At 48.4% G+C, this 26,199-nt stretch overlaps 3 protein-coding genes and 1 pseudogene across 17 annotated transcripts in view; 2 read left to right on the top strand and 2 right to left on the bottom strand.

The window, feature by feature from the left end:
• Positions 1-26,199, top strand: part of LOC111945910 (uncharacterized) — a 120,080-nt gene that overhangs the window by 58,605 nt on the left and 35,276 nt on the right. The gene's annotated exons all lie outside the window — the stretch shown is intronic.
• LOC111922043 (uncharacterized) lies at positions 943-12,299 on the bottom strand. Of its 3 annotated transcripts, XM_086866571.1 has the most exons (6): positions 12,017-12,299; positions 9,462-11,350; positions 7,219-7,467; positions 6,195-6,270; positions 5,825-5,896; positions 943-3,347 (listed from the first exon to the last, which is right to left on the bottom strand). In XM_086866571.1, the coding sequence occupies exons 2-6, from the start codon at positions 9,471-9,473 to the stop codon at positions 3,337-3,339; spliced, it is 420 nt and encodes a 139-aa protein (XP_086722697.1). In that variant the 5' UTR covers positions 9,474-11,350; positions 12,017-12,299; the 3' UTR covers positions 943-3,336. The 3 variants fall into 3 exon arrangements, 2 of the variants coding, with proteins under 2 accessions (XP_086722697.1, XP_086722696.1); XR_015279963.1 differs by lacking the exon at positions 12,017-12,299 and having other exon boundaries at positions 3,069-5,896; positions 6,159-7,467; positions 9,462-10,636; XM_086866570.1 differs by lacking the exon at positions 12,017-12,299 and having other exon boundaries at positions 943-7,467; positions 9,462-10,636.
• On the top strand, positions 11,118-12,517 carry LOC111922044 (class I histocompatibility antigen, F10 alpha chain-like; annotated as a pseudogene). The gene is made up of 4 exons (XR_015279962.1): positions 11,118-11,463; positions 11,839-12,111; positions 12,198-12,302; positions 12,399-12,517. The product of XR_015279962.1 is annotated as a class I histocompatibility antigen, F10 alpha chain-like (transcript).
• On the bottom strand, positions 13,599-25,071 carry LOC147648676 (uncharacterized). Of its 11 annotated transcripts, none has more exons than XR_015279966.1 (8): positions 24,826-25,071; positions 23,546-23,583; positions 22,550-23,142; positions 22,284-22,347; positions 21,497-21,628; positions 20,925-21,008; positions 20,615-20,779; positions 13,599-14,330 (listed from the first exon to the last, which is right to left on the bottom strand). XR_015279966.1 is itself a non-coding variant. In XM_086866573.1 (7 exons), exons 3-6 carry the CDS (start codon positions 23,040-23,042, stop codon positions 20,930-20,932), a joined length of 768 nt encoding a protein of 255 aa, XP_086722699.1. In that variant the 5' UTR covers positions 23,043-23,142; positions 23,546-23,583; positions 24,826-25,071; the 3' UTR covers positions 20,054-20,779; positions 20,925-20,929. The 11 variants fall into 11 exon arrangements, 2 of the variants coding, with proteins under 2 accessions (XP_086722698.1, XP_086722699.1); XR_015279972.1 differs by having other exon boundaries at positions 20,925-21,022; XR_015279970.1 differs by having other exon boundaries at positions 20,925-21,044.

Genomic DNA, 26,199 nt, shown 5'->3' on the forward strand with positions numbered 1-26,199 from the left:
CCTTAAAGACCCCATGAAGGTTCACACTGTGAGAGCTCACTCGAGGCAGCCCCAGCTCCTGCCCTGGTTCAGTCCCTGTCAAGCCCACTGTGTTTTCCAGCTGCTTTGCTCCAGCTCCCCCCAAATCACCATGAATTCCACTGAATTGAAACAAATCCAAATCCTCGTGGGTCGGGACAAGGGCAGGGAGAGGTCACTCAGGGATCACCATCAGGGCCACAACAGCCCGACATGGGGAAATCAACTGAACTTAGGGCTGAGCAAATCAGACCAGGAGAATGAGGATTAAAATCAATCTTGAGAAACACCTCCTCCCGCTCCTGAACTTTTCTGTCCAGGCCGCTGCTCGCGGGGCACAGAGAGGGGCCCGGCCGTGTCCCTCCAAACCTCCCTGGGAATCAGCCCAGAGCCCTCAGCCTTCCGTGTGCCCATCCCCGGGGGCCCTTGTCCCTCCCAATGGCTCCCGTGGTTCTCCCAGTCCATCCCAGCCTCTCCCAGTGACCCCGCCTGTCCATCTCGCTCCTCCGTGGATCTGGCGCCCCTCAGCCAATCAGAGCGCGTCTCTCTGATGACTCATCAGTTGCCGGGCAGATCCACAGAGCCGAGAGCCCCGCGCTGGACTCGGCCCCGCGGTGCCGCGCACTTCATTCCCAGTCCCTCCCAGTGCCACCACAGTCCCTCCCAGTGCCACCACAGTCCCTCCCAGTGCCACCACAGTCCCGCCCAGTGCCACCACAGTCCCGCCCAGTGCCACCACAGTCCCGCCCAGCGCCACCACAGTCCCGCCCAGCGCCACCACAGTCCCGCCCAAGAGGCCCCCGAGTCCCTCCAACTCCTTCTTAGCCCATTCCCAGTCTAATCCGAGTTCATTCCTGTCCCGTTAAGGACTTTTGGGTTATGTTCTTTTTACCTTTGAATTGAAGATTGACGAGAAGGAGGCAATTTTCTCTTGTTCAGTCTCAGTTGTTTATTCTTTTCTTATCAGCATTACAAGGTACAAGGAGCTATGTGCACTATGATAGAAAAGGGTAAAATGGCTAACAAAGTTCTTCAAGGTCTTTTATATGTCCATTTACCCAATTAACAGATGCCAACTAAATTATTTTTCTTAGTGACTCAATGACCTGTGTGCTGCACTACGGTGTTTTGTATCCAATCACTTACTACTACCCAAAAACCCCTAGGAGAAGAACATGAAGAATAAAGAAGGACAAGAGACAACACTCTAAATCTTCCATCTTGTCTCCTCTTCTCTAAACTACTTTTTCACCCAGTGACTTAAGAAACTTTCTAATCTACACACTTACACTTTTTCTATCTAACTTTAACATTTGCTTTCATGTATCACCATGAAAACATGCTCATGAATTTCATGTCATATGAAATTCAGTGTTTCTTTGAATCCCAGAACTAAGTATTACAAACAAGGGCAGACACTCTGTATCTCAGACTCCAACATCTGCTCCTTTTTTTAAAAAAAGAAAAAACAATAAAAAAAATCAACCCAAATCTTTTCTTTCATTACTTTTCAAGAAGGGTTATTTTTCCCTCACACGTTTTAACAAATGAGGCTTTGCAATATTAATTTTCCCACTCTTTCACTTGAAAACCAAAGTCTCAGCTCTTGGATGTGGGATCCAAGCTGTTGAGCTGTCACCTGTGTCTTGATACAGTTCACATGTGCATGCTCGCTCTTCTGCTCTTTGGGCTGTCTGCTTGTCTCTGCAGCTGAGGAGTTTCCATGTTCTTCGCTAGGAAGTTACTTCTGCTTTGAATCTGTGAATACACAAACATAGACTTTCCTCCAAATTATTAATTGAAATGAATTTTTAATCTGTCCTGCTTCTGAACCTTTGACCAGAACCAAAGAATTCTCTCTCAACTTTGCTTGAGTACTGTTAGAACAATACCTGATAATTGATGGAATTGGCTTTGTAACAGACCCGTTTAAAAAGGACTCTTCAAGAATTATTTGCAATAGATAAACGATCTTTATGCTTTTTCAAAAAATTTTAAGATATATGAGGTTTTTATACTTCTGAGGCATAGCCTTGGTTCCCCCCTTTTTTGTAATTAAGGTATTTGTTTTTTTGTTATGACAATGAAAAACCATCAAAGTAAAACACTTGCACACGTATACACATAGGAAATAACACTTTTACAGAAATCAAAAACTTATCAAGATGCATAATTAATATTATGTGATATTAAACTTATCTGAATAATCTGTAATATGAATTACTGAATATACTAAATATATACACTCATCTCAGAGTCTGCCACAGCTGATAAATCAATGGAAGATTGGAAAATCATGTCCTGATAACAATTTTCCAAGCCCTCTGTAAAATCCAGCTGCTATATTAATTCATTAATTGTCAAGTTAAATTGACTTGAATATTGCTTTGATGCAGAAAACTTCTGGGTTTATTGGTAAATTCTCCATCCAGGTAAAGTCAAGGCTTGGCCAGAGCCTTAGGCCTCATCTGGAAAGATGTCTCTTAAGTCATTTTCAAAGCAGGGGGTTTAAGAATAGCAGCTATAAGATGCTTAAAACACCGCAAACTTTTAAAAGGCATTTGTATAAAACAAATTATCAGATGTCTTAGGTAATTGACTAATTAAACCATTCACCAGTTAATTTAATCTGAAGTTTCCTTCATAACACTTAACTTTCAACAATGATTTTTTTCTTCTTAGAATCCTGGAAACCAAAATAATAACGCTACACTGGATTAGGCAAATGCAAATCTTCTTAAACAAAGAAAAGAGTAAAAACCAACACCAAAAAAAAACTCTGTATAGGAACAGCTATATAGCTTATTTGCCAAGATGCATCTGTAGTTAGAAAACAAAAAAAAAATCTCAAATGACACGTGTCTAAAAGGTAATTACACAAAGATCTATCAAAATATGTATAAAGCTTGCTGTAAATACAAAGACACTTTATAGATAATGCTCATCATAGAAATCTATAAATTTACATTATACAATGAATAGGTCATCAGTAAGTGTCTGAAGAAATCAAGATAACATTTTTAAAACATTCACGTCTTAGTGACTAAAAATGAATTAAAGTGAAAAACTTTTAATTTTTTTGTAAATAACAATCACTATTCTTTTGTGCAATTTATATAAAACCAAAACTGCAGAGATCATAACAAACAATAGAACCTCCAATGAAATCAAGGGTGTCACAAATTGCATTCACCTCTATTCTTAAGCAGATGTTCACCAGTGTTCTATCACAGCTGTTTCAGTTGTAGTTATCTTCATCTCTCCAGGAAAATAACTATGCAGTTTAAACAAATGTCTTCAATAAAACATGAAGCAATTTCAATTTAAACCTGTTAAAAATTAATTATGATAAAAGGAAGTAACAAAACTTAACATCAAAAAATACCAAAGTTATAAGTTAAGTTAAAACCACTCAAACTTAAACATAGCGAAGTTTAACTTTGCTTAATCCTATTAACACTTAATCTATATCAGATGAAAACACAACTTAATCTTACTCTATTATTATAAAAAAGGCAACTAAAAATTTGTATTCACTTCTTGAACACAATTTAACAGGAACATTGATTCACTATAGATTATAGGGATGCAGCAAATACATCACCATTCTGTTATCTGGTTTTGAGAATAACTCACAATAACTGCAGATGTTATTAAAAATACCCATTCGTAACAAGAATTTGCTTGGCATATGCTTAAATTTGTTAGGATTTTTAGAATGCAGTTTTACTAGAAAAAAAATACAACACCACAGATTTGGCAAGTTGCTATTCAGCTTTTGTAGTACTTCTCAGAAACATTAAGTCTAACGTTTTAACTAAAATCCAAAATCCAAATTGGTATATATGCTGTTATACATGTTTTTTATAACAAAAGGACTCACATTGAATTTTCCTTATTAAAATTGTAAAAAAAAAACAAACCAAGCAAATGGGTAATATATGCTTAACATAACTTTGAGATTACTGAAAACTGTATTGAACTGAATCCACAATACACTTATTCAAATGAAAAGTTAAAAATGAAAAAAAACTGTCATTGAATCTTTTTTCTGTAGGGTTAATCATATGATCTTTCAACTCAATTTTAAAGAAATGCATCTTGCAGAAATTAACTGTAACTACAGTAATAATACTTGATGATCACTCTATATCATACAATATTACATTATCAGTAGGTGTACAGAGAAGATAACATTTTCAAAACCTTCATGTATCGAGAATACTGAAACAGAACAAAAATCTTTTAAATTTCTTGGGATGCATAAATATCATCATTTTCTATGTTATTCTGTAAAAACAAAACTAACAGATATCATTAAAAATACAACATCCATATGTATTCTATTATGCAACATTTTAAAACTTTTTGATCCATTTTTGAAGGCACTTCAATAGGGGCTTCTTTTTGAAGCTTAACTGACTGCAGTAATTTGCAGATTAGCCAGTAATGCATCTTACGATGCTTTTGATTTTTGCCTTTTGGCTATTTTTCTGAAACCATTCCAGAGATGCTGGACTTTGTATTGACATGCCCCATAACCCCGAGTCCATGTCTGTGGGAGGATTTGTAGACTGAAAGAACTTGTGCATGAGCAGGGCTGTGCTCAAAAGACTCTTGGCTTTGTGTGGTATCAAGTGAAACCATCTGCTGTGGTGAAGCTGTTGTTTTTTCAAGCTGTTGTTGCTCTGCTGCAGCTGTATTGCAAAGCGAATTCAACTTCAAAACTGCCGCTGCTGCTTGCTGACATTGCAGTTCAGCTGCTGCTGCTGCTTCCTTTAGCGTCAGTTGCCATGGTGACAGGGCTGCAGCGCTCGGTGCAGACCGCGGCCCCGCTTGTGCGCATGCCTGTCCCCCGGCTCCGGGCTGGGCACGGAGGGACGGGACCACGCCTCCCTGTGACGTCATGGGCACCCCTGATGAGAGCTGCCCTGGGGGCGGTGCCGCAGGCTGGGTCTAGAGCTGCGGCGGTGGTTGCGTCACTGCTGACGTCACTTTGACTGACAGCTGTGGCTCCAGGCCCAGCCCTGGCAGGCGGGGCGCAGGGGCCGCCGTGCCCGCGGAGGTCCCGGACCGCTCTGGGTCGGGCCGAACCCTCCCGAACCCTCCCAGGGGGGACAGGGCTGTCCCCTCCACCCCTCTGGGGTCAGAAAGAGACTCGGCTGCCGGCACGCAGGCGGCCAAGGAAGTTTCCCCTCCCTCTTCTGCCTGCAACAGCATACTGAGCGCTGGAACAGCTCCAAGAGAACCCAGACATTCTTGCAAAAGCTCCGAGGCGTCGGAACTCCCTGCAGATTCTGCCCGCGTTTTAGAATCACCCCCTCGTCTCTGTATAGTTGTTTTTCTGCGCTTTCAACAGGCTTAGACATTCCCTTTGCCACGGTGGAATTCAGGAAGGCTCTCACAGACTTTACAGCGTGTGGGAACAAGGATTCCGCATCTGACTGGGACAAACCCTTCTGTTTTTCTGGACCCATAGTGTCCCTTGCCTGAGTTTCAGAGTCCCATTTACTGGCCATGACTTCATAAGTCACTGCAGAAGCCATTAGAAGTTCAGTCGCTGTCTGGTCTCTAAGAGTGGTTTTTTCATATATTCTCACGTTTATCTTCTCCCATAGACATGGGGTAAAAATTTTCTGTGAATCCACGTTAGGGAATTCTACCCATACCCAGGATAGAAGGCTTTTAAGCTCATCCGTGGACACAGAGATCAGGTGCTCCTTTACCATAGCTTCCAAGATAACCAAAACCTCCCTCTCAGGTTTGGACATGTTTCCCATATTTTTGCTCCCTTTTGACAGCTTACCTGACCTTAGGGTCAGCTTTCTCTCAGCTCCTCTATCCGTGATCCATTCCTCTTTTCTCATTATAAGCACAGCTGAACAAACATGCAATGACAAGACATTTTTTACCTAAGTCCAAGATTCATTATCTCAAATCCTGCTTCTCACTTAATCATTAACCCTAACTAGTTCCAGCAAGGCCTATCTCTAGCTAACATAGAATTTTTCTAAAATTCTTCATGTTTTAAAATTAATGACTCCCAAGGAGGTTTCAGAGGGTCCTGGGTGGGCAGGGGGAGACTGGGAGGGTCCTTGGAGGAGCCTGGGGAGTCTGTGAGAGGTTTTGGGGGTTCTGACCTCTGCAGACCTCCCAGGAATGCTGTGAAACGCCACCTGCAACAAGATGCTGATGGAGATCAGAGGCTCCACGTTGGACTTCGTCTTCCTGGTGCTGGGGTTCGGCTTCTACCTGAGCAAGAATGTGAGAGGGGGTCCTGGGTCTTGTGTCCTCCCTCCCTCAGAACATGTGTGCTTTCCTCAGGGCCCCCAAGCCCAATGTCACCCCATTTTCTCTTCCCACAGAGCTCCTGAGGCAACAGCAAAAGGTTGTCTAGGATTGAAAGTCAACAAATCTGCTCCCCTCAAGGAATTACCATTGTTGGTCTGTGTCCCAATGTTGTTCCTGTCTGTGTTCATCCAGGTGCCCACAGAGAGCCAGGAAGATGTGGAGCCTCCCCGCCAGGTGTCTTCCCAACATGAATCACCAGGACCACGGATCACCAGGGCTCTGCCCAATGGGGGTCACTGGGGATCATCCAACGCCCATCCTCCCATGGGGGATGGAGCTGGAGCAGCGCACGAAGCTCTTCTCACACTCGGGGCACTCACAGGGATTCCCTTACTGGTGCCTACGTTGGTGTTGGGTCAAGTTAGAGCTGTGTGAGAAGCTCTTCCCACACTGGGGACACTCATAGGGCCTCTCCCCAGTGTGGATGCGCCGGTGGACAGTGAGGGTGGAGTTGCGGTTGAAGCCCTTCCCACAGTCGGGGCAGCGGAAGGGCCTCTCGTCTGTGTGAATCCGCTCATGTCTGATGAGAGTGGAGCTGCGCTGAAACCTCTTCCCACACTCAGGACACTCATAGGGCCTCTCCCCAGTGTGGATGAGCTGGTGTTTTCTCAGGTCAGAGCTCCACCCAAAGCTCTTCCCACATTCCCCACACTCGTAGGGCTTTTCCCCCGTGTGGATCCTCTGGTGCCGGATCAGATTTGAGTTCTGGCTGAAGCTCATCCCACATTCCCCACACTCATAGGGCTTTTCCCCAGTGTGGGTCACTTGGTGCTGCATGAGGCCAGAGATGACTCTGAAGCTCTTCCCACATTCCCCACATTCGTAGGGCTTTTCCCCAGTGTGAATCACCTGGTGCCGGATCAGGTAGGAGCTCTTTCTGAAGCTCTTCCCACATTCCAAGCATTTGTGGGGCTTCTCCCCGCCGTGAGCTCTCTCCCCCAGCTCTGAGCTCCGGTAGGATCTCCAGCCACCTTCCTGGTACAGGGGGGATCTTTCCTCCTTGCAGCTCCCTGGGCTGGGTTTGCAGCCCCTCCTCATGCAGGATCTCCAGGGCTTTTCCTCCCCCTCCATCTGGCCACAGCTTAGGAATGAAAAATCCTGGTTTGGGAGAAAAAACAAGAGAAGAGCTCCTTAGACTGGGGTTTCCTCCTTGCCCAAGTTCATCTCAGGAACTCATTGGGCATCTTGTGTCTGGAAGAACCTCCAGGACACCAAGACTCAGCACAAACATCTTCCAAACAGCAAAACAGATCAAGAACTTCCAAAACACCAAAAATCTGATATATCTGATATCACCCTAAATTAGAAAGATTCAGCCCCCACAAAAAAAAACAAAGCACCAACATTCAGCCCAATAAAGCTCAGAAACTCCAAGATTCAGCCCCGGGAAAATTGTCCATCTCCCTGCCCGGGCACTCGCTGCATGGGGGGGCGAGGGGGGCAATGAGGCCGGGCCGGAGCAGGGGGTGCCCGAGAGAGGCCCCGAGCCCGGCAGAAGCCCCTGCACAGCCATGCAAGTGGCTCCTGGCCGGACTCGGGGATCCCCCTGGCCATCCCCGCTGGAGCAGCCTGGTCCTGAGGGACTCTGGCCCCTGCGAGGGACCCCAGGCTGCAGCAGGACAAGGATTCCTGGCCCTCAGGGGGAGGCAGTGACATGACCTGACTGTGACCCCCATCCCTGTGCCTCTGGGCGGGGAGGGGGACGGAGAGGGGCAGAAAGTTAAGCCCGGGAAGGAGGGAGAGCTGGGGGGAAGATGGATTTCTGTAGGAATTACTTTACTTCTCATTTGCTTGCTCTGACATGTTGGATAATGAATTCAATTAATTTCCCCAAGTCAGGTGTGCTGTGCCCGTGACCAATGATCGAACTGTCCCCACTCTCATCCAGACCCCCGAGCCTTTCCTTGTGTGTTCTGCTCCCCGCCCGGGGCAGGAATCAGAGTCACAGAGTTTTGTCCTCTTTCCGTAATCCCCTGCTCCATCCCGGACTCACCCCCCAGCTCCCAGCTCCCAGCGCCCGCAGCTCCCGGGCACCCCGAGCTCCCGGCGCTTCAGCGCAGCGGCGCTTCCTTGGCCTCCTGCCCGGGCCGGGCCCAGCGCCGGAGCCGCTCCTCAGCCCAGGGGTCCGAGAAATGGAGGCCAAAGGAGGCGAGGCCGTGCCGTGTGCAGAGCCCGGCGCTGGCTGCGATTGGCTGCTGCTGCCGTCACTCGTGGCTCTGGCGCGCGCTGATTGGGCAGAGCGAGGACAAGCCCGGCCCCGCTGGCGCCGCCAGGGCGGCCGTGGGGCAGGAGAGCCGCCATTGCCGGAGCGTCTGTGCGGGCCCGGCAGCGGCGGCAGCAGCGGCCGGAGCCCGGTGAGGCGGGGCGGAGCTCGGAGGCGGCCCCAGCGCAGCGTCCCGGGCACAGCGCAGCCACCTCCGGCCTCCCGACACGAAGCGGGACGAGCCAGAGCTGCTCCGCCACCGCCTCCTGCCGAGGCCCCAGCGGCAAGGAGACCGCGGGCAGCCGCTCCCGCAGCGCCCTCAGCCCAGGGCCAACACGGGCCGGCCACGGCACAAGCCACCCGCCACAGCCCCTGCCGCCCCCTCCCGGGCCCGCAGCGAGCCCCGAGCCCCCGCAGAACCGAGCGCGGCTCCCACCTGCGATGGCCGGAGCTGCCTCCGAGCTCCGCCGCCGCCTCTCCGGTTGTTATCAATGAAATTACAATTTTGACAACTAGGTCCCTTGGGTTAATGGCAGTTTAATCAAAAATGAATGCAATTTCGCAAATTGAATAGTCATTTGGTATAAAAGAATACAGTTTAGTAAAAGAACATAATTCAGCAAGAAATTACAATTTGTATATATATATAATCTGCCAGTAATTAAGTATGATTAAAGCATAAACAATACCAACCGGGCTACACAGAGGGTTTATCACCCCACCTCACGTACAAAACAGACCGGGGTGCGGAGGGGGTTCCCCACCCTGCCCCACGTACAAAACAAATCACTTCAAGCTAAACTTATATACCGTATGCCTATACATATTCATTACTGTTTCCTGTAAGTTTCCTCCTATTTCCAATTTTTCTGACTTGACGTCACTTTACCTCATGGCGCATGCCTCACTTGTTGTTAGGGGGTCTTCAGTCTTCTTTTGGGGGTCTTTTGGCGAAGGCTTCTCCTCTTCCTCGTTGTCCTTTGGATAACCTTACAGGTTCGTGTGTGCATACTAAGCATTGTGTTACGTTAGTCTACTAATTAGTCTGATATTTTCTGATTTTCAGGCCCAATGCCTAAAATCATTCTAATTTTGTCCATCTCAAGGCCGTTTTAGCCTTGAGACATCACTTATTTTCCAAACTACATCCTGTACCTCAATTTTAACATGTAACATCTGTAAAGGGGTACATCTGCCTCGTAACACTGATTCTTTTGATTGATTCAAATAATAGCTTTCTGAATAGTTACAATTTAGTCAGCACAAATCAATTCCATTTATTACAAGATGAATTCCCTGGAATTTCCCATTCCTCCTGTCTCACTTTCGCGTCTCCCAAACTGCATCCCCGGGATCCGCCTGCCTCTCCCTGCCCCAGCCCCCCTTTCCCGTCACCCAGGAACCCCCTGGACCCCCATTCCTGCCTTTCCCAGCTCCCAGACCCCGCTCTCCTCAACCCCAGGGACCCCTGAACCCCCTTTCGTGGGCACAGGGACCCCCTGGATCCCCCATCACGCCTCTCCCAGCCCCTTCCTTGAACCTTGGACCATTCCCGGCTCTCCTGGTTCCGCTTCCTGACCCCCCAGTCTCTGCATCCCCACAGTTCTTCATCCCCTGCTCATCCTCTATGGGGGTCCCAGGGGATCCGGGAGGGTCCCTGGGGTGTCGTGTAGGGTCCCAGAGGGGGTTCTGGTCCCTGGGACGCCCCCTGAGTTTCCAGTCCCGAGCACTGGGACCCCACCCCTGCACTCCCTTATCCTGTACCAATTCCTCCCTTTCCCATTCATCCCGCCTTTCCCAGTTCCCAGACCCCCCTTTTTCCTTCACCCTGAGACCCCCCAGACACCCAGTCCTGCTTTTCTCAGCTCTCACCTCCCCCCTTTCCTCTGCATCAAGGAGACCAAGGGGGCACCAAGCCCCCCATTCCAGCCATCCCAGGTCTCCCCACCTCGTGACCCCTTTCCTTGACACTGGGGACCCCTGGACCCCCTTTCCTGGGCACAGGGACCTGCTGGAACCCCCACCCCACCTCTCCCAGTCCCTGCACCCCCCTTCCATAACCCTGGAACCCCCTGAGCCCCTGATGGATGGAGGATGGAGCTGAGCCGGGATATTGGGATACAGTGACCCAGATCTGTCAGGTGAACCAGCATGTGGGTGCGGAGGGCCTGGAGATGCTGCGGCACCGGTACAACCAGAGCAGGGGTGAGTGGGGGCATCTGTGGGGCTGGGATGGAAACTGTGGGGTGGGAATGGGAATTGTGGGGCTGGAATGGAGATCTGTAGGGCTGTGATGGGATCCTGGGGGCTAGGATAGGATCCGTAGAGCTGGGATCTATGTGGGGTGGGAATGGGATCCATGACTTTGGGACATGGATCCATGGAGCTGGAATGGATGCTGTAGGGCTTGGATGGAGATCCATGGGGCTGGGATGGGACCTGTGGAAATGGAATGGGGGTTCATGACTTTGGGACAGGGATCCGTGGAGCTGGGATGGGATCTGTGGGGTGGGAATGGAGATCCATGGCTTTGGGACATGGATCCATGGGGCTGGGATGGGATCTGTGGGGCTGGGACACAATTCCATGTGTCTCTGTGGGTACAATCCCCCCAGGTCTCCACACCTCACAGTGGCTTTACGGCTGTGACCTCCTGGCCGATGGGAGCATCCATGGCTCCCAGCGGGAGGGCTAAGACGGGTGAGATTTCATCTCCTTCGAGCTGGCATCCGAGAGCTTCGTAGCGGCCGACGACGCTGCTGAGATCACCCGGAGAATCTGGGAAGAAAAAGGGAATGTGGCTGAGGGGCTGGAGAATTACCTGAAACACGTCTGCCCAGAATGGCTCTAGAAATACGTTGGATATGGGCAGAAAGAGCTGGAGCACAAAGGTAGGTGGGAATTTGGGATTTGGGAATGGAGGACTTGGGAACGTGATAATTCCTGTGGGAATTCCATGGGCAGATATCTCCACCGTCCCATTCCAGTGGGAATTCCATGGGCGGATATCTCCATCATCCCATTCCCACAGAATTCCATGGTCACATCTCACCCCCATCCCATTCCCATGGAATTCCATGGGCAGATCTTACCCAATTCCATTCACATGGAATTCCATGGACAGATCTCACCCAGTCTCATTCCCATGGAATTCCATCGGCAGATATTTCCCCCATCCCATTCCCATGGAATTCCATGGTCAGATCTCACCCCCATCCCATTCCCATGGAATTCCATGCATGAGTTCCACCATTATCCCATTCCAGTGGTCCCTGACGTCCATGTGTCCAGAAAAGAGGAACATGGGACACTGATTCTATCCTGCCACGTGTACGGATTCTATCCCAACACCACTGCGGTCAGCTGGATGAAGGGAAGTGAAATCCGGGATCAGAAGATGGAGTGGGGTGGGATCGTTCCCAACAGCGACGGCACCTTCCATACCTGGGCCAGGATCGAGGCACTGCCGGAGGAGTGGGAGCAGTACCGGTGCCAGGTGGAGCATCCCGGAATGCTGGAACCTGGGATCTTCACTTGGGGTGAGGCTGGGAATGTGGGAATTGAGGATTTTGGAATTCTGGAATGGGGATGCCGCCTCCCCTCCTCACTATCCCGCGTTTCCCAGAGCCGACATATGGTGGGAATCTCGACATGGTGATCACTGTGTCCGTCATCGCTGCCGTCCTCGTCCTTGTCCTCATTGGATTCGGTGTCTGGAGGCTCCAATCTGGTAACACACGGGATGGGGGTCAGGAAGGAGCACAGATCCACCCAGCACCGTTCTGGGAATGCCACCACCCACACTGATCCCACTGTTTTTCCACAGGGAGGAGGGACAGGAATGGATACAACCTGCCAGCTGGTGAGTTCCAGTGGTGGATCCAGCTCTGAATCCCCTCTTTGTACATCCCATGGGTGGGTTAATCCCGGTGTGTGATCCATGCTGGAATCTCATGGATCTTTTCTTTCTGCAGGAAGGGACATGGAAATGAATGGCTGAACCACATTTTTGGAGCAGGATTGGGGTAGGATTCCAGAGGGGGATCGGGCGGATGGATGGACTGGGATCAGGGAGGGATTCTGGATCAGAGCAGGGATCCAGAGCAGGATCAGATGGAATTGTTGAGAGGGATGGGTGCTGGATTCTGGAGCAGGATCAGGTGGGATGGAATGGAGCAGGATTGGGGCAGGATCAGGTGGGATTCTGGATCAAGACAGGATTCCAGTGTGGGATGAGTTGGGATGGATGGAGCAGGATCAGGTTGGGATTCCCAAGAGGGATTGGGGTAGGGTGGATATGGCAGGATTGGCTGGGATGGATGGATGGATGAATGGATGGATGGATGGATGGATGGATGGATGGATGGATAGATGGATGGATGATGGATGGATGATGGATGGAGTGGAATCAGGAAGGGATTTCAGTATGGGATCAGATGGGATGGATGGAGCAGGACTGGGGTGGGATCAGTTGGGATGGATGGAGCAGGATTATGGGAGGATTGGGGCAGGATCAGTTTGGTATTCCAGAGAGGGATTGGAACCGGATGGATGTGGCAGGATCACGTGGGATGGATGGAGCAGGATTGGTGCAGAATGGATGAAGCAGGATTGGGGTGGGATCAGGTCGATTCTGGAGCAGCTCCTGCTCCCCATGGGCTCCAGCCAGGTCTATCCTGTGGAATGGGGACAGGGACAGGGTGACACCGTGACCCTCTCTCACCCTGGCGAGAATCACCACCGGAGCGATCCATGGAGCTGGATCCGACCCTTTCCCTCTTCCCAGGAAAGCCTAGAGCTGCCAGCAGAGCTCATCCCACTGCTGCCACCCACCCCACAGCTCTTGCTAACAGATCGATTTCCTGTTTTCCAATTGTAGTGGTTTAGATTTGCCAATTTCGTTTTCCCGGCCAATGCACCAAATAAATGTCGTGGTTTTAAAGCAGTATCTAAAAAAATACTAGAAAACTTACTTATTTCTTGCTGTGAGATATGGATTAGAGCAAGAGCACAACAGGCTTAAAACTTAAAAGGAATAAAGAAAGTTTATTAACAAAACTACAAGAATAAGAACACCAGAATAAACCTCTAGAAAACCCTTTTATCCCCCACTACCCACCATTCCCTTGTTCACATGACAACATAGAGACAAAAAACTTTGGAACTTTGGTGGTTAAAACAGTCCCAATTCCTGCTAGAGTCTTTTCATCAGTCTTTGTAGAGAAACAGAAGTCTTCTTCTGCTAATCTATGGAGTTTCTCATGAGAAAACTATTTCTATTATAGTTTTCTATTTCTCTGATGCCAGCTGCCCAGAAATCTGCCATCAGTTCACTCCTCCCATTTCACATCATTCTGAGGTGTGTTATAGGTCATGAGTCTAGGGATGTAATAGAAGTCCTCTTCATCTGTCTCTGTGAGCTTTTCTGGAAACAGTTTTCTCCTTGCCCTCAAGGCCTCAAATCTTCGCTCCACTCTGTTCCAGCACTTCACTGTATCACAATTACTCTACTTTTAGCTCAAAATCCACACTTTGAACACTCCATTCCTCCCAATATACTCTGTCATGAATTAAAGGAGGTTTTTTTCAGAAAACTATTGTCCATCTCCATAGCTTTAACAGAAAAATATTTCAGCTTATAAAGCATCTCCTTATTCTCTCTTCCCCATCTAAAACTTAACTTTTCTTCACTGTCTTTGATGGTTTTATGATGTCTTCTTCATGTTGACTGTCTCTCTCTCTCTCTCTCTCTGTCTCTCTGCGAAAAAGGAGTAATCTGTATGTTTTATCCAGGTAGTAAAAGAATTAAAGTCTTGGAAAGCTGCAGATGTTGATGGTGTCAGGTTTCAATCCAGCAGCAGAAACTGCAAACCAAGCCAGGCTGGCAAGCTCCGTTTCTCCCTTCCAACCCCCACCACCCTCTGCAGCCTTGTCCGGTCTGGAGGTGGGGGAAGGAGGCTGAGACAGAGCCCTGTTACCTTGTCAGAGACCGGAAACCCAAAGGGAACAAGAAAGCTCTGGCTTTATGTCTTAAGGCGGTGTTCACAAGTTGATCTCACTTTTCAATGGTCAAAACTGCTGTCAATTCTTAGAAATGATCGATAATTGGTCAGGAGAAAAAACTCCCATCAGCCACCAGCAGCTTCAACTTCCTTAGCTCCCAAAGCTATCTTAAAGGTAAAGTCACCCCATGACACCAATGTTTTAGAGCCAAAACCCACAAATATTCCTGATGCTTTAGTTCTGGTGTGAAATTACCCTGCTTGGGGCAAGAAATCATGCTTGGGGCAAGAAATACGGGTTCCTCCTCCAGTGTCCGGCAGTTCCTCTCTGGGAGCCTGGAGTGGGAGTGGGGACACTGGGGACAGGGATGGGAACAGCAGGAATGGGAATGGGGACACCAGGAACTGGGGTGGGGACAGCAGGACCAGGATGGGGCACCAAAAATGGGAATAAGGACACCAGGAGAAGTTAGGGACATCAGGACTGGGACAGGGACACCAGGAGAAAGGTGGGGACTTGCCAGCCACGCCCAGCTCCATTCCCCAGGATTCATTTCCCTCTCCATGTCCCATGTCTAAGGTGTCTCCAGGAGGGTTTGGCCACATCGGGCTCATGGAGGGGCAGTGGGATGGGGGGAGGGGTCAGACCAGGCCTCGCTGTCCCCAAGTGTCCTTGAGTGTCCCAAAATTGGTACTTGGGATCACAGAGAGGTTCCCTGGCCATGACCACAGCCATGACACGAGCACAAGATGACTGTGAGATGAGAGTGACCATGAGTGACACAACCCTGAGATGACCATGACCATGGGATGACCATGACTGTGACCATGGCCGTGACCATGGCTGTGACCATGACCAGGAGATGACCATGACCATGACACAACCATAACTCTGACCATGAGATGATTTGGACCAAGAGATGACCATGGGACAGCCATGGCCTTGAGGTGACCCTGACGTGATTGTGGACATGAGATGACCATGAGGTGACAATGACATGATCATGAGATGGCCATTACAGTGAGATGACCATGAGCATAAAATGATGGTGATCAGGAAATGACTGTGACCACAAGATGACCATAAGATGATCATGACGATGATATGATCATGAGATAACCATGACACCACCATGGCCATGAAATGATGAAGGCCTTGAGATGACCTTGGCTGTGACCATGACACAATCTTGACTAAGAGGTGACCAAGAGGTGACCACACCACACCATGGCTGTGTGGTGATCAAGACCATGAGATGATCATGACACAACCATGGCTGTGAGATGATTGTGACCATGAGGTGACTGTAAGATGACCATGAGATGACCATGACCATAAGATGATGGTGATGACCATAACCGTGGGAAATAAGAAAACCCTTACAGAATAAGGACCTTTTCCACCTTTGTTAAATCCTGGTCACTTCCGTTCACTTTTGTTCCCCAAAAAGCACTCTGGGAAGGGTTCAGCTGCAGGTCAGATGGTCCAAGAGTGGGCCGGTGGTCATCTCATGGGTGAGGCAGTGATTGGCTGGGGAGATGCGTGGCCACCACACAGTCAGAGAGCTGATTGGTTAAAGGGACACATCAACAGCAATACCGCAGTGGCCGGCAGCCAATGTGTGCTTGGTTTGGTTTAGTTAAGTTTTGTTAAGTTTGGATTAAGTTTGGATCAGGTTTGGTTAAGTTTGGGTTACGTTTGGTTTTGTTTGGATTAAGTTTGGGTTAGGTTTGGTTAAGTTTGGTTAATTTTGGGTTAGGTTTCAAGTAGAAAAAGGCTCGGTTGGTTACAATAAAGGATCTTTGAAGCAAGCAAGGAAGTCCGTGTGTCTTCGTTCCCCATTGCTACTCATGACCATGAGATGGCCATGATGATGACCATGAGATGGCCATGACTGTGACCATGAGATGGCCATGATGATGACCATGAGATGAGTCATGATGATGAGCTATGATCCTGGCATAACCATGATATGATTGTGGCCATGAGTTGACCATGAGACTATCGTGAGGTGACCGTGACCGTGTGATGATCATGACTGTGACATGACACAACCATGACCATGAGATGACCATGATATGATTGTGGCCATGAGTTGACCAGGAGACAATCATGAGATGACGATGACCATGAGATGACCATGACTGTGACCATGCCCATGAGATGATCATGACCATGAGAGGACTGTGATCATCAGATGACCACGACACAGCCATGAGCATGAGATCGTGACCATGAGAGGACCATGAGCATGAGCATGAGATGACTGTGATCAGGAGATGACAATGAACATGAGATAACGGTGCTCAGGAAATGACAATGACCATGACCATGACATGACTATGACTGTGGCTATAAGATAACCACGAGATGACCATGAGCATTTCATGACCATGACACAGCCATGATGTGATCAAGGTCATGAGATGACCATGAGATGACCATGAGGTGACCATGACTTAACCATGGCCATGGGGTCATTAAGACCACGAGATGAGCAAGAGATGACCATGGCCTTGATACAACAATGACCATGAAATGATCATGAGGCAACTATGAGAATGAGATGATTGTGACAAAGAGATGACCATGAGATGACCACAACACAACCATGGCCATGAGACCATTGTGACCATGAGGTGATTCTGAGATGACCATGAGATGACCATGACTATAAGATGACCATGACCGTGAGATAACCACAACATGACCATGACAGGATCAAGACCATGACAGGATCATGATCATAAGATGACCACAAGATGATCACGAGATGACCATGACCATGACATGACCATGCCACAACCATGACCTTGAGATGACCGTGACCATATGATGGCCATGACATGAACTTGACAGAACCATGACCATGACTGTGACCATTTCCATTACAATGAGATCACCATCATCATGAGATGATGGTGATCAGGAAATGACCATGACCATGAAATGGCCATGAGATGACTGACCATGAGATGACCATGATCATAAGATGACCAGGACCATGGAATGACCATTACAGTGATATAACCATCACTATGAGGTGACCATGAGCATGAGATAATTGGGACCAAGAGATGACCATGAGATGACCACAACATGGCCATGGCCATGTGTGACCATGATCATGAGGTGACTGTGAGATGACCCTTACAGTGAGATGACCATGAGCATGAGAAGATCAAAACAGAATCATGGCCATGACATGACTATGAAATGACCATGACATTGATAGCAAAAGGTTTTGAAAATTAGAAAATATGGGGACTTAGAAAGAAAGTTAGATTTGGAAAGCCCTGAGAAAAGTAGGCTCTGAGAAATGTTAGGCCTTGTGCTTGATAAAGATCAGGTGAAACTGCACCTGTGTAATCAGTAGATGATCATGATACAATTGTTAGATATGATTAGATATAATTATTGTTTAAAGAACATGAGGAACAATGTTAGGGGACTGGGGGGGGAATCACAAAAAATCCATGCTTAGGTAAAAACCATGCTTACAATAGAACAATGTCAGTTTAATAATTAATATGTAAGTTATATAACGATAAGAGTATAAAAACATGTTCAACCCAAAACCAAGATGGGTCAGATTTGGGTATGTGTACCCCTGACACCCAGAGCTCTTCAAGAAAGCACCTTCATATAATCATTCCATGGTTATGTGTGTTCCTGAACACTAATATTTTGGCACCCCAGATGGGACCCTGTGAATGCTGCTGAGTGAACTAGCGACCCGATCACGCTCCAGCCGGCACCGATGGATTCTTGGGGAGTCCATCAGCCACGACCGTCTCTGCTGCTCACAATGTCTATGGGAGAGAAAGGTAAGGTGCTTTACCTGGTCTGCTTGCCTGCCAATAAAGCTGCGCGTGATTGGGCTAAAGGAATTCCTGTTCATATTGCCTAGGCACTGTCCATAAGACAACTGCGAAAGCGTCGCAGGTTCGGCATTTGTGGTGTATTATAGTTGTAACATGGAGAAGATTAAAGGGGTTTTGGGCAGCAATGCTCCCATACCAGGTATTTCTCCTTTGGGGTGCTTATTAGCACATTGGAAACAAGGTCACTTTGGGGAAGAATTACATAAGACTAAGTTAATTTCCATGAGATCTCCCACAGAAAAAGACCCCAGTGACCCCGTCTCATCCATTGGTAGCTATAACCCCCTCTTCTCTCTCTCTTTACTTTGTTTTCTTTATCTCTCTCTCTCTCTCTCTCTCTCTCTCTCTCCCCCTCTCCGCTATCACATAACCCTTGTTGGCACTAAAATAAAGGTACATTATTGCTGTTGTGATTTAAACTGAAATCCCTTTGTGTCCTTTTTGCACTCTGAGATCAAACAAACCTCTCACGAGTCCCACTCGCGTTATTGAATCGTGACATTTAAACTGGAGTCACGGACAGGATTTCTGACAGACAGAAGGGGCTGCAGGTTTGTTGTGCAGTCTGTATTAGGGGAAGGACGTCTCGCTCCAGCCGCACCCAGCCCGACACTCCCAAAAGAGTGAGCGGTGTCTAGAAAGCAAGGGGGGCGACTCGAATTTCCCACAAACTGCACACGCCGAGGTGAAAAGCACCCCACACTCACTTGAGGGCTCTGTCTGCAGAATTTCACAAAAGATCCCTTAGTGCAAAAGGGTGGGAATGTTTTTGTTCTTGTTGTGTGTATGAATTTTGACTGCTTGGTGTAGCAGAAAGACAACCAGAATTTTAAACTGAAGGAGTGCCTCCCAAGCAGATTTGGTCTTTTCACCCATACAAGGAAGCAAAAAGCTGTGTGTGTGTGTATAATTTTTTATACCTCCCCATAGTGGTTTTACCTTTGTAAAAATGACTGAAAACAGCAGTGCAAAAGTTAAAGCTGCATTTTATGTTCTGTTAGCAAAACAATGCCAGACCTTCTCTGGGAGGGGAAGAGTGGGTGCTTAGTAACTGGTTTAATTTGAAAAATTTGATTGATAGAGTATGCTTTTTTACAACATGAAACAAAATTTAAACTGGGCAAAAATAAAACTATACTCTGCTCAGTTTTGGGAGCTTGTCTTACAGCAGCTATATAAATTAGCTTTAAGCAAAGAAGTGAGGAAAGAACTATAATAGACTCCCTCCAAAACCTAGTTAAAATTTTACAAAAACAATTAAATGAAGAAAAGAGTAAGATCAATCTGTTGCAAGCAGACCTCCATAATAAAAATTAAAAAATGCTGACTCGCTAAAAGAAACAGAAGAGAGGGAAACCCCTCTCATTAATCAAATTTAACCTCAAAAAGAGCTAATTAATTGCAGTAGAAAATATGGACCTGTAAAAAAATCCCAGAAGAAAATCAGAGAAAGCAAAGGGTGTTAGATACATTGGTTCTCTTAACAAATTTGTTTTCCCAGAAAAGGGAAAACAAATCTCTAACCGCTAGTATGGGTGGTCACTAGAGAAAAAGAAGAGGGTCCCCAGAAACGTAATAGACGGCTTATCACTTATAAGTTGAGCAAAGTAGTTTTTAATTTGCGCAGGCGCAAGTTCATTGTATCGAATACCCCATTGTATAACCCAGCACACCTCCACAGGCTCTGGGCTGTCAGCCAAAGCAGTCTTCTTCTCAGCTTCTGGGAGTGGAGTCCAAACAGCCTCAGAATCAGGGAAACTGGTAACTCTGCCTCTCGGGTGAGCAGAGAGGCAGAGGCTGGTTGTATTTAAAATGCTCACTAGAAATAACAAAACTGGAGACATACTGATTACAGCAATAGTGGGTCCTAAACGTGCACCTATTACTTCTGTAGTTAACACTAGAGCCCAAATTTCTGTGTTGACCAATACAGACTAGTACAGGATTTGAGAGCAATAAATGGAATAACTAAAGATATTTACCCAGTGGTAGCTAATCCTTGCACATTGTTAACATCCGTAAAAGAGAAATAGAAATGGTTTACTGTAATTGATTTAAAAGATGCCTTTTTCTGCACACCCCTTGACAAAGAAAGTAGGAAACTGTTTGCCTTTGAATGGGAAAATCCAGACAATGGAAGGAAAACCCAGCTCACCTGGACACGACTCCCACAAGAATACAAGAACAGTCCAACCCTATTTGGAAGCCAGCTGGTGAAGGAGCTGGAGATTTGGACCGAGAATGGGCAAGTACCATGAGAACAATACCTGCTGTTACAGTATGTTGATGATATACTGACAGCTACAGAAGAGAAAACAGCCTGCATAAAGGTAACAATTGAAATTTTAAATCAACTAGGAATGGGAGGATATAAGGTGTCTAAAGAAAAGGCACAAATTGCCTGGCAGACTGTGATTTACCTGGGGTGTGAAATCTCACAAGGACAACGTAAGCTGGGTACTAACCGTATTCAAGGCATTTGTGCCATTCCAGAATCCCAGAACCTGCATGAGCTGCGAGTTTTCCTCAGGGTGACAGAGTGGTGCTGCCTGTGGATCACAGACTATGGACTAATTGCAAAACCCCTGTATGAAGCCCAGAAGACACAACCGCTTACCTGGGGCAAACCACAGAAGGAGGCCTTCCTCAAACTGAATGAGGCATTGACAATGGCTCCGGCATTAGGATTGCCTGAGCTATCCAAAGATTTTCAGCTGTTTGTGCAAAAGATCACACCTAGCTCTGGGAGTGCTGACCCAACATTTGGGAAGGTGGAAAAGGCCGGTAGGCTGCTTTTCCAAACAACTTGACAACGTGAGTGCTGGATGGCCTTCATGCCTGTGGGCAGCTGCAGCCACTGTGATGCTGATCCAAGAAGCCAGGAAACTCACGATGGGTAGACACATAGATGTCTATGTGCCACACATGGTGACCACTTTTAGAACAAAAGGGGAGCCATTGGCTATCTCCAAGCAGGATGATGAAATTCCAGGTAATCCCAACCAAGCAGGATGATGTCCCACTAAAGACAACTAACCTTTTGAATCCAGCTTTGTTCCTAGGTACCACAACTGAAGAAGGCCCACTGGATTGTGTGGAAGTGATAGAACACACATGTTCAGCTACAGCAGATTTGAAAGACGTCCCACTGGAACAGGCAGACTGGGAGCTGTTTACAGATGGAAGCAGTTTTGTGGAGAATGAGACCAGATACTATTGAGAGATCGCCAGCTATTCACAACCCTTCACAGAAGTAAAAGTGAACGTCATTTATTTCTATCTTTAGCACACCTCTTATGGGGTTCTACAGGGTCCGCGGGCTAAGCAAGTTACCATTGGCCAATACACACAGGTTTACATTTTCCTCCTGTACACATGGATATTGTTTTGCTTTACTCTCTCTTGTGCTGGAAAGTTTCAAGCACTTTAGCCTTTAATATCACAACTTATTCCAGAGGCTGGTTTGTGCAGACAGGCCTTTCATGCCCACGTTCTGTTAGAATATTATCTACAGAAATCTTCTTGAGAACTGTTTTTTTTACATTTACAGTCACTACATGGTGAGTTGCTCTTTTAGGCAATCTAATTGCAGGGACAGAAGATCTTCCAGGTCCCGCTCCTTGCTGCAGACAGGACACTGCCAGCCTCAGGGGCCTTTGACGGTGCCTTCTGAGCACAGTTACCAATTCTGATCAGCACTGAGAGACAGCAGCATCGTACCCCAGTGTCTGAAGGGGTTTGGAGCTCTCCTGACTTCTCACTGGATCCTGCACCAGCAAAATACCTGGGCCCTGCTTGTGCAGAAGTAACTGCCTTGCACTTACCCTTGGCCAATCTGCTCCAGTTCCAGGTATTTCTCGGCAGGCTCCCCCACGCTCACGGTGTTCCCTGAAAGAAACCAGGGGGAAGATGCTCCCTCCCAGATGAGAGCTAGAATGCAGCCCCACTCCCTGGGGCCGGGAGCCCCTTGCTCTCAGCTGGGGAAGGACAATAATGTGCCATTCAGCTGCAGAGCAACACTGGGTGCAGCTGATGCTGAGACACACACACACACACCCTGCTCTGGCACACAGGAACAGAGCAGACGTACTCAGCTGCATCAGGCTCCACTCCCCGCTCCCCTCTGGCTGCAGGGCTGTGCTGCTGTCAGAATGTTCAGCCCAGGATCCTGCAGCACAGGGAGCTTCAGTGTCTTCTTCAAGAGCAGGAGGTTCCCCGTCCTCTTCCGAAAACTCTGCAGGTTCCTCATCCTCTTCCCGAAACTCTGCAGCTTCTCTGTCCTCTTCCCAAAATGCTGCAGGTTCACCATCATCTTTCCAAGCCACGGGATGTTCTCTGTCCACTTCCCATGCTGGAAGATGTTCACCCTCCTCTTCCCTAAGGCACAGGATGTTCTCTGTCTTCATCCTACACCGGGAAGTTGCCGTCATCCTCTTCACACGCCATGGGAGCTTGGCCATTCTCATCCCACTCCAGGGGACATCCACCGTCCTCATCCCACACTGGGAGATGTCCACTGTCCTTGTCACACACCGCAGGAGCCTCGCCATTGTATTCCCAAACCGCGGGGTGTTCGCCCTCATCTCCCAGAACAGCGGGAAGTTCACTGCTCTCTTCCTCGTCTTTGGCCTCCTCTTTGCAAGCAGAGGGAGCCAGAGGAGGTGCTGATGCTGCTTTGGTGCCCTGTGGACAGACGGGAGCGTGAGGGACGGGAAGTTCTATCTCAGTTATCACCTTCTTTATCCTCAGCTACACATCCAGCTGCACTAAGCAGAAATAGGGTTCAGAGCTGTTCAAACTAACAACGGGCTAAAGACAACACTGCCACTTATTGTTGGGAATTCCATATTCCAGCATGGCTAAAGCCAGCAAGCAATCTTCTGCCTGCAAAACCAGTCCTGCAGCTCTTCAAAAGCTCTTCAGCAGAAACAGAGAAAACTGCCAGGGATCTCTTTGCTGCTGCTGCTGCTGCAAAGACACTGACAGGAACTTTCCTTCAGCCTCCCAGGCTGGCACTCGGCTGCCACACGCCGAGCTCACAACTTGCTGCACAATTCTGAACACCAAAGCTTCCTTTGCCACTCACCGAAGGAGGAGCTGCTCGGGATCCACGCGTGAGGTGCCCTGCAACGGGAGAGGGAACGTGAACCAGATGCTGTTAGGAAAAAACTGCCTGTGGTGGGAAATGAGCAAGGCAAGCCCAAGAGAGCATTTTGCTTTCACAGCATCCCTCCAGGAGCCACAGGCCCTTCACACAGCAAGCAAGAGAGCAGCACTATTGGAGGGTAAAAACGCTTGTTTGCGGTGAGAGACTTCTCCAGGGTCAAGCTGTTCAAGTATAAGCAATTTATTATAAGGGTAAATAGATGGGAGACCCGTGTCCACCACCAGCCTCAGCGTCCACGTGGTCAGTGGCAGGAGGGAGAGCCTGCAGAGCAGGAGAAGTGAGGTTGGGAAAGGGGAGGGAGGGGGGAAGAGAGCAACAGAGGGGAAGAGGGAAAAACCAGAGGGAGAGAGCAGGGAAGATGAGAAGGGTAGGAGCAGGGAGAGGGAGCTGAGAGTTAAGAGTGGGGGAGAGGGGTAAAGGGGTAAGAGGTAAGGGAGAGGGGTTCAGAGGTAGGTGAGAAAAGTTAAGAGAGCTAAGAGGTAAGAGTTAAGAGAGCGAAGTTCTTGTTACAATCCAATATATCTTTTTCTATAGTGAATATTCTAATTCTTAGTAACCAATCACCATGAGACACACCCACTAAAGAATTTACATCCAGCCTATGTGCTTCCCTATATTAACATACAGTGTTGCATTTTAGGCTCTACAAGCTTTCCAAGTTCTTTCCTTGCTTTTTGACCTTTGAACTTTCTATCAGCAGAAGGACATTGTTTTATCAACAGGGATTCTCCTTTAGCTGGCTAGGCTATAGTTCTTTGGTTAACCAGTACTCAGTATCCTTGGACTCAAAGCAGGCTTTCATTTCTACTTTGATTCTAGCCTTCATATTTTCAGAATCTTCTGCCAAACAATCACATTCATAAGGTTTCCCTGTTTCACCCTCCCCAACACAGCACAAAATACTGGGCTGTGTCAGCTCTTGGCTGGAGCAGCAAACGGAGGGAGTTCCAGGCTCTGCTGCCACAGACTCCCCACTTGAGGGAACAGAACCCCCCAGGCCTCATTGCAAATGCTGTGCACGCCCCGCTGGCTGCAGACACCCCCTTTTTCAGCTGCAGCTGCTGGCAGGAGCTCTCCCAAACCAACCCTGTCCTCAGGGCAATTTGGTTACAGAGTCAACTCCGTTCCAGTGGAAGAACAGAAAGCACACAGCAAGCCCAAAGCCACAGAGGCTGCACCGAGGGAAAACCTCAACTTACGTGCCAAGTGGGTTAAAAAATACCCCAAATAAGCCACAGAGAACAGAGTGCCAACTGCAGCAACCACTTTCTGCATCATTTTGGCTGCGCTGCACACGTCTGCAGACTGTACCCCTGCAAGCACAGAAGGACACCCGTCAGGGGCTGGGCTGGCTGCTGAGAATGCCTCGGGCAGGAGGATCCTCTGGCAATGAGCAGGCGCCCAGAGCCGCTCTGGACACTGAGGCCTCCGTGTCCCACAGCAACGGGAACACCACGGGGACGTGGCAACGCTCCTGTGACACCACAGCAGCCGCTCACGCAAAAACCGCCTGGAAGCTTCTCCTGTGTCACAAAGGAGCACAAAGAATCCTCCCAGGGCACAGCCTATTGCCCAAAGGATCCAAGAGGAACTCTGAAAATGCAGCAAACAAGGACACCCCATAGCCCAGCCTGAGCACTGAGGAGGAACAAGGACAGGACCAAACCAGAGCAAACACGACCTGTAGTCACTGATACTGCTGAATAAAACCAGCAAGGCTTGTTCCATCTGGAATCTTTGTTCTAGTTCTAAAAACAAGCAAGGTTCTCCACTCTAAACATACAGAAGGCAGGAACTGGGGAGGAGGTGGGATTAGGAAGGAGGAGGAGCAGGAGGAGGGAGAAAGGAAAAGGAGGAGCAGGAACAGGAATAGAAGGAGAAGCTGGAGGTTCCAGTGCCCCCTGTGTCCGCAGCACCCCCGGCCACGGGCCCATCGCCCCCACCTCATCCTGCAGGTGAGCAGGGAGGGGGAGCTGGTCCCAAATCTGTCAGGGGGAGCCTGAGAGGGTCTTTTTATTGGGGTGTGTTTGGAACTTGCAGATTACGGAATTGAGCCCCAAATATTGTCTGGCGTCCCTGGGAAGTTTTTTCCCTCTGTGTGTGTAGGTTTGGATCTTGCAGGACCCCAAAGCTGAGCCCCTTGGGGGATCTTTGGGGTCCACGTGGCCATTGCCCAGTATTGGCTGGGGGAGGACATTGGTCCTGGGGACCCCTGGGAGAGCAGAGGAGAGGAACCCCTGGGACCCCCAGAGTGGGGAGAGCTGAGAGGGGCGATCCCGGAGCTGGAGGACCCTGGCAGCTTGGAGAGGTGGGAGCCTGGAGAGGAGAGACTCCTGGGATCCCTGGGATCTCAAAGCAGAGCATCAGGGGAGAAGGGACCCCATGGACCCTGGATCATCGCTAAGGAGGACCCCAGAGAAGGGGGAACCCATGGAGCCCTTGGACCCCCATCATCCCAGGGAAGTGAAACCTCTGGAAGCCCAAAAGTGGAAAGACAAGAGATGGGGAACTCCTGGGGGACTTCTTTGGGGCTGAATCTTGATATTTTGGATATTTTCATGGACACAAGACTC

This window comes from Cyanistes caeruleus, chromosome 31 (assembly GCF_971803275.1).
Source record: "Cyanistes caeruleus chromosome 31, bCyaCae1.hap1.1, whole genome shotgun sequence".
In the NCBI taxonomy this organism is placed as follows: domain Eukaryota; kingdom Metazoa; phylum Chordata; class Aves; order Passeriformes; family Paridae; genus Cyanistes; species Cyanistes caeruleus.

Bases quoted from the DNA above. Each gene is read 5' to 3' on its own strand.
- LOC147648676 (XM_086866572.1), bottom strand. From the start codon at position 23,042: ATGAGGGCGAACACCCCGCGGTTTGGGAATACAATGGCGAGGCTCCTG. The intron at 22,348-22,549 runs GTACGTCTGCTC...GGTTTCTTTCAG, and splicing joins GTGGAGCCTGATGCAGCTGA to GGAACACCGTGAGCGTGGGG. The intron at 14,331-21,496 runs GTTAGTTGTCTT...CCTTTTTCGCAG, and splicing joins AACAAAGCTGGATTCAAAAG to AGAGACAGAGAGAGAGAGAG.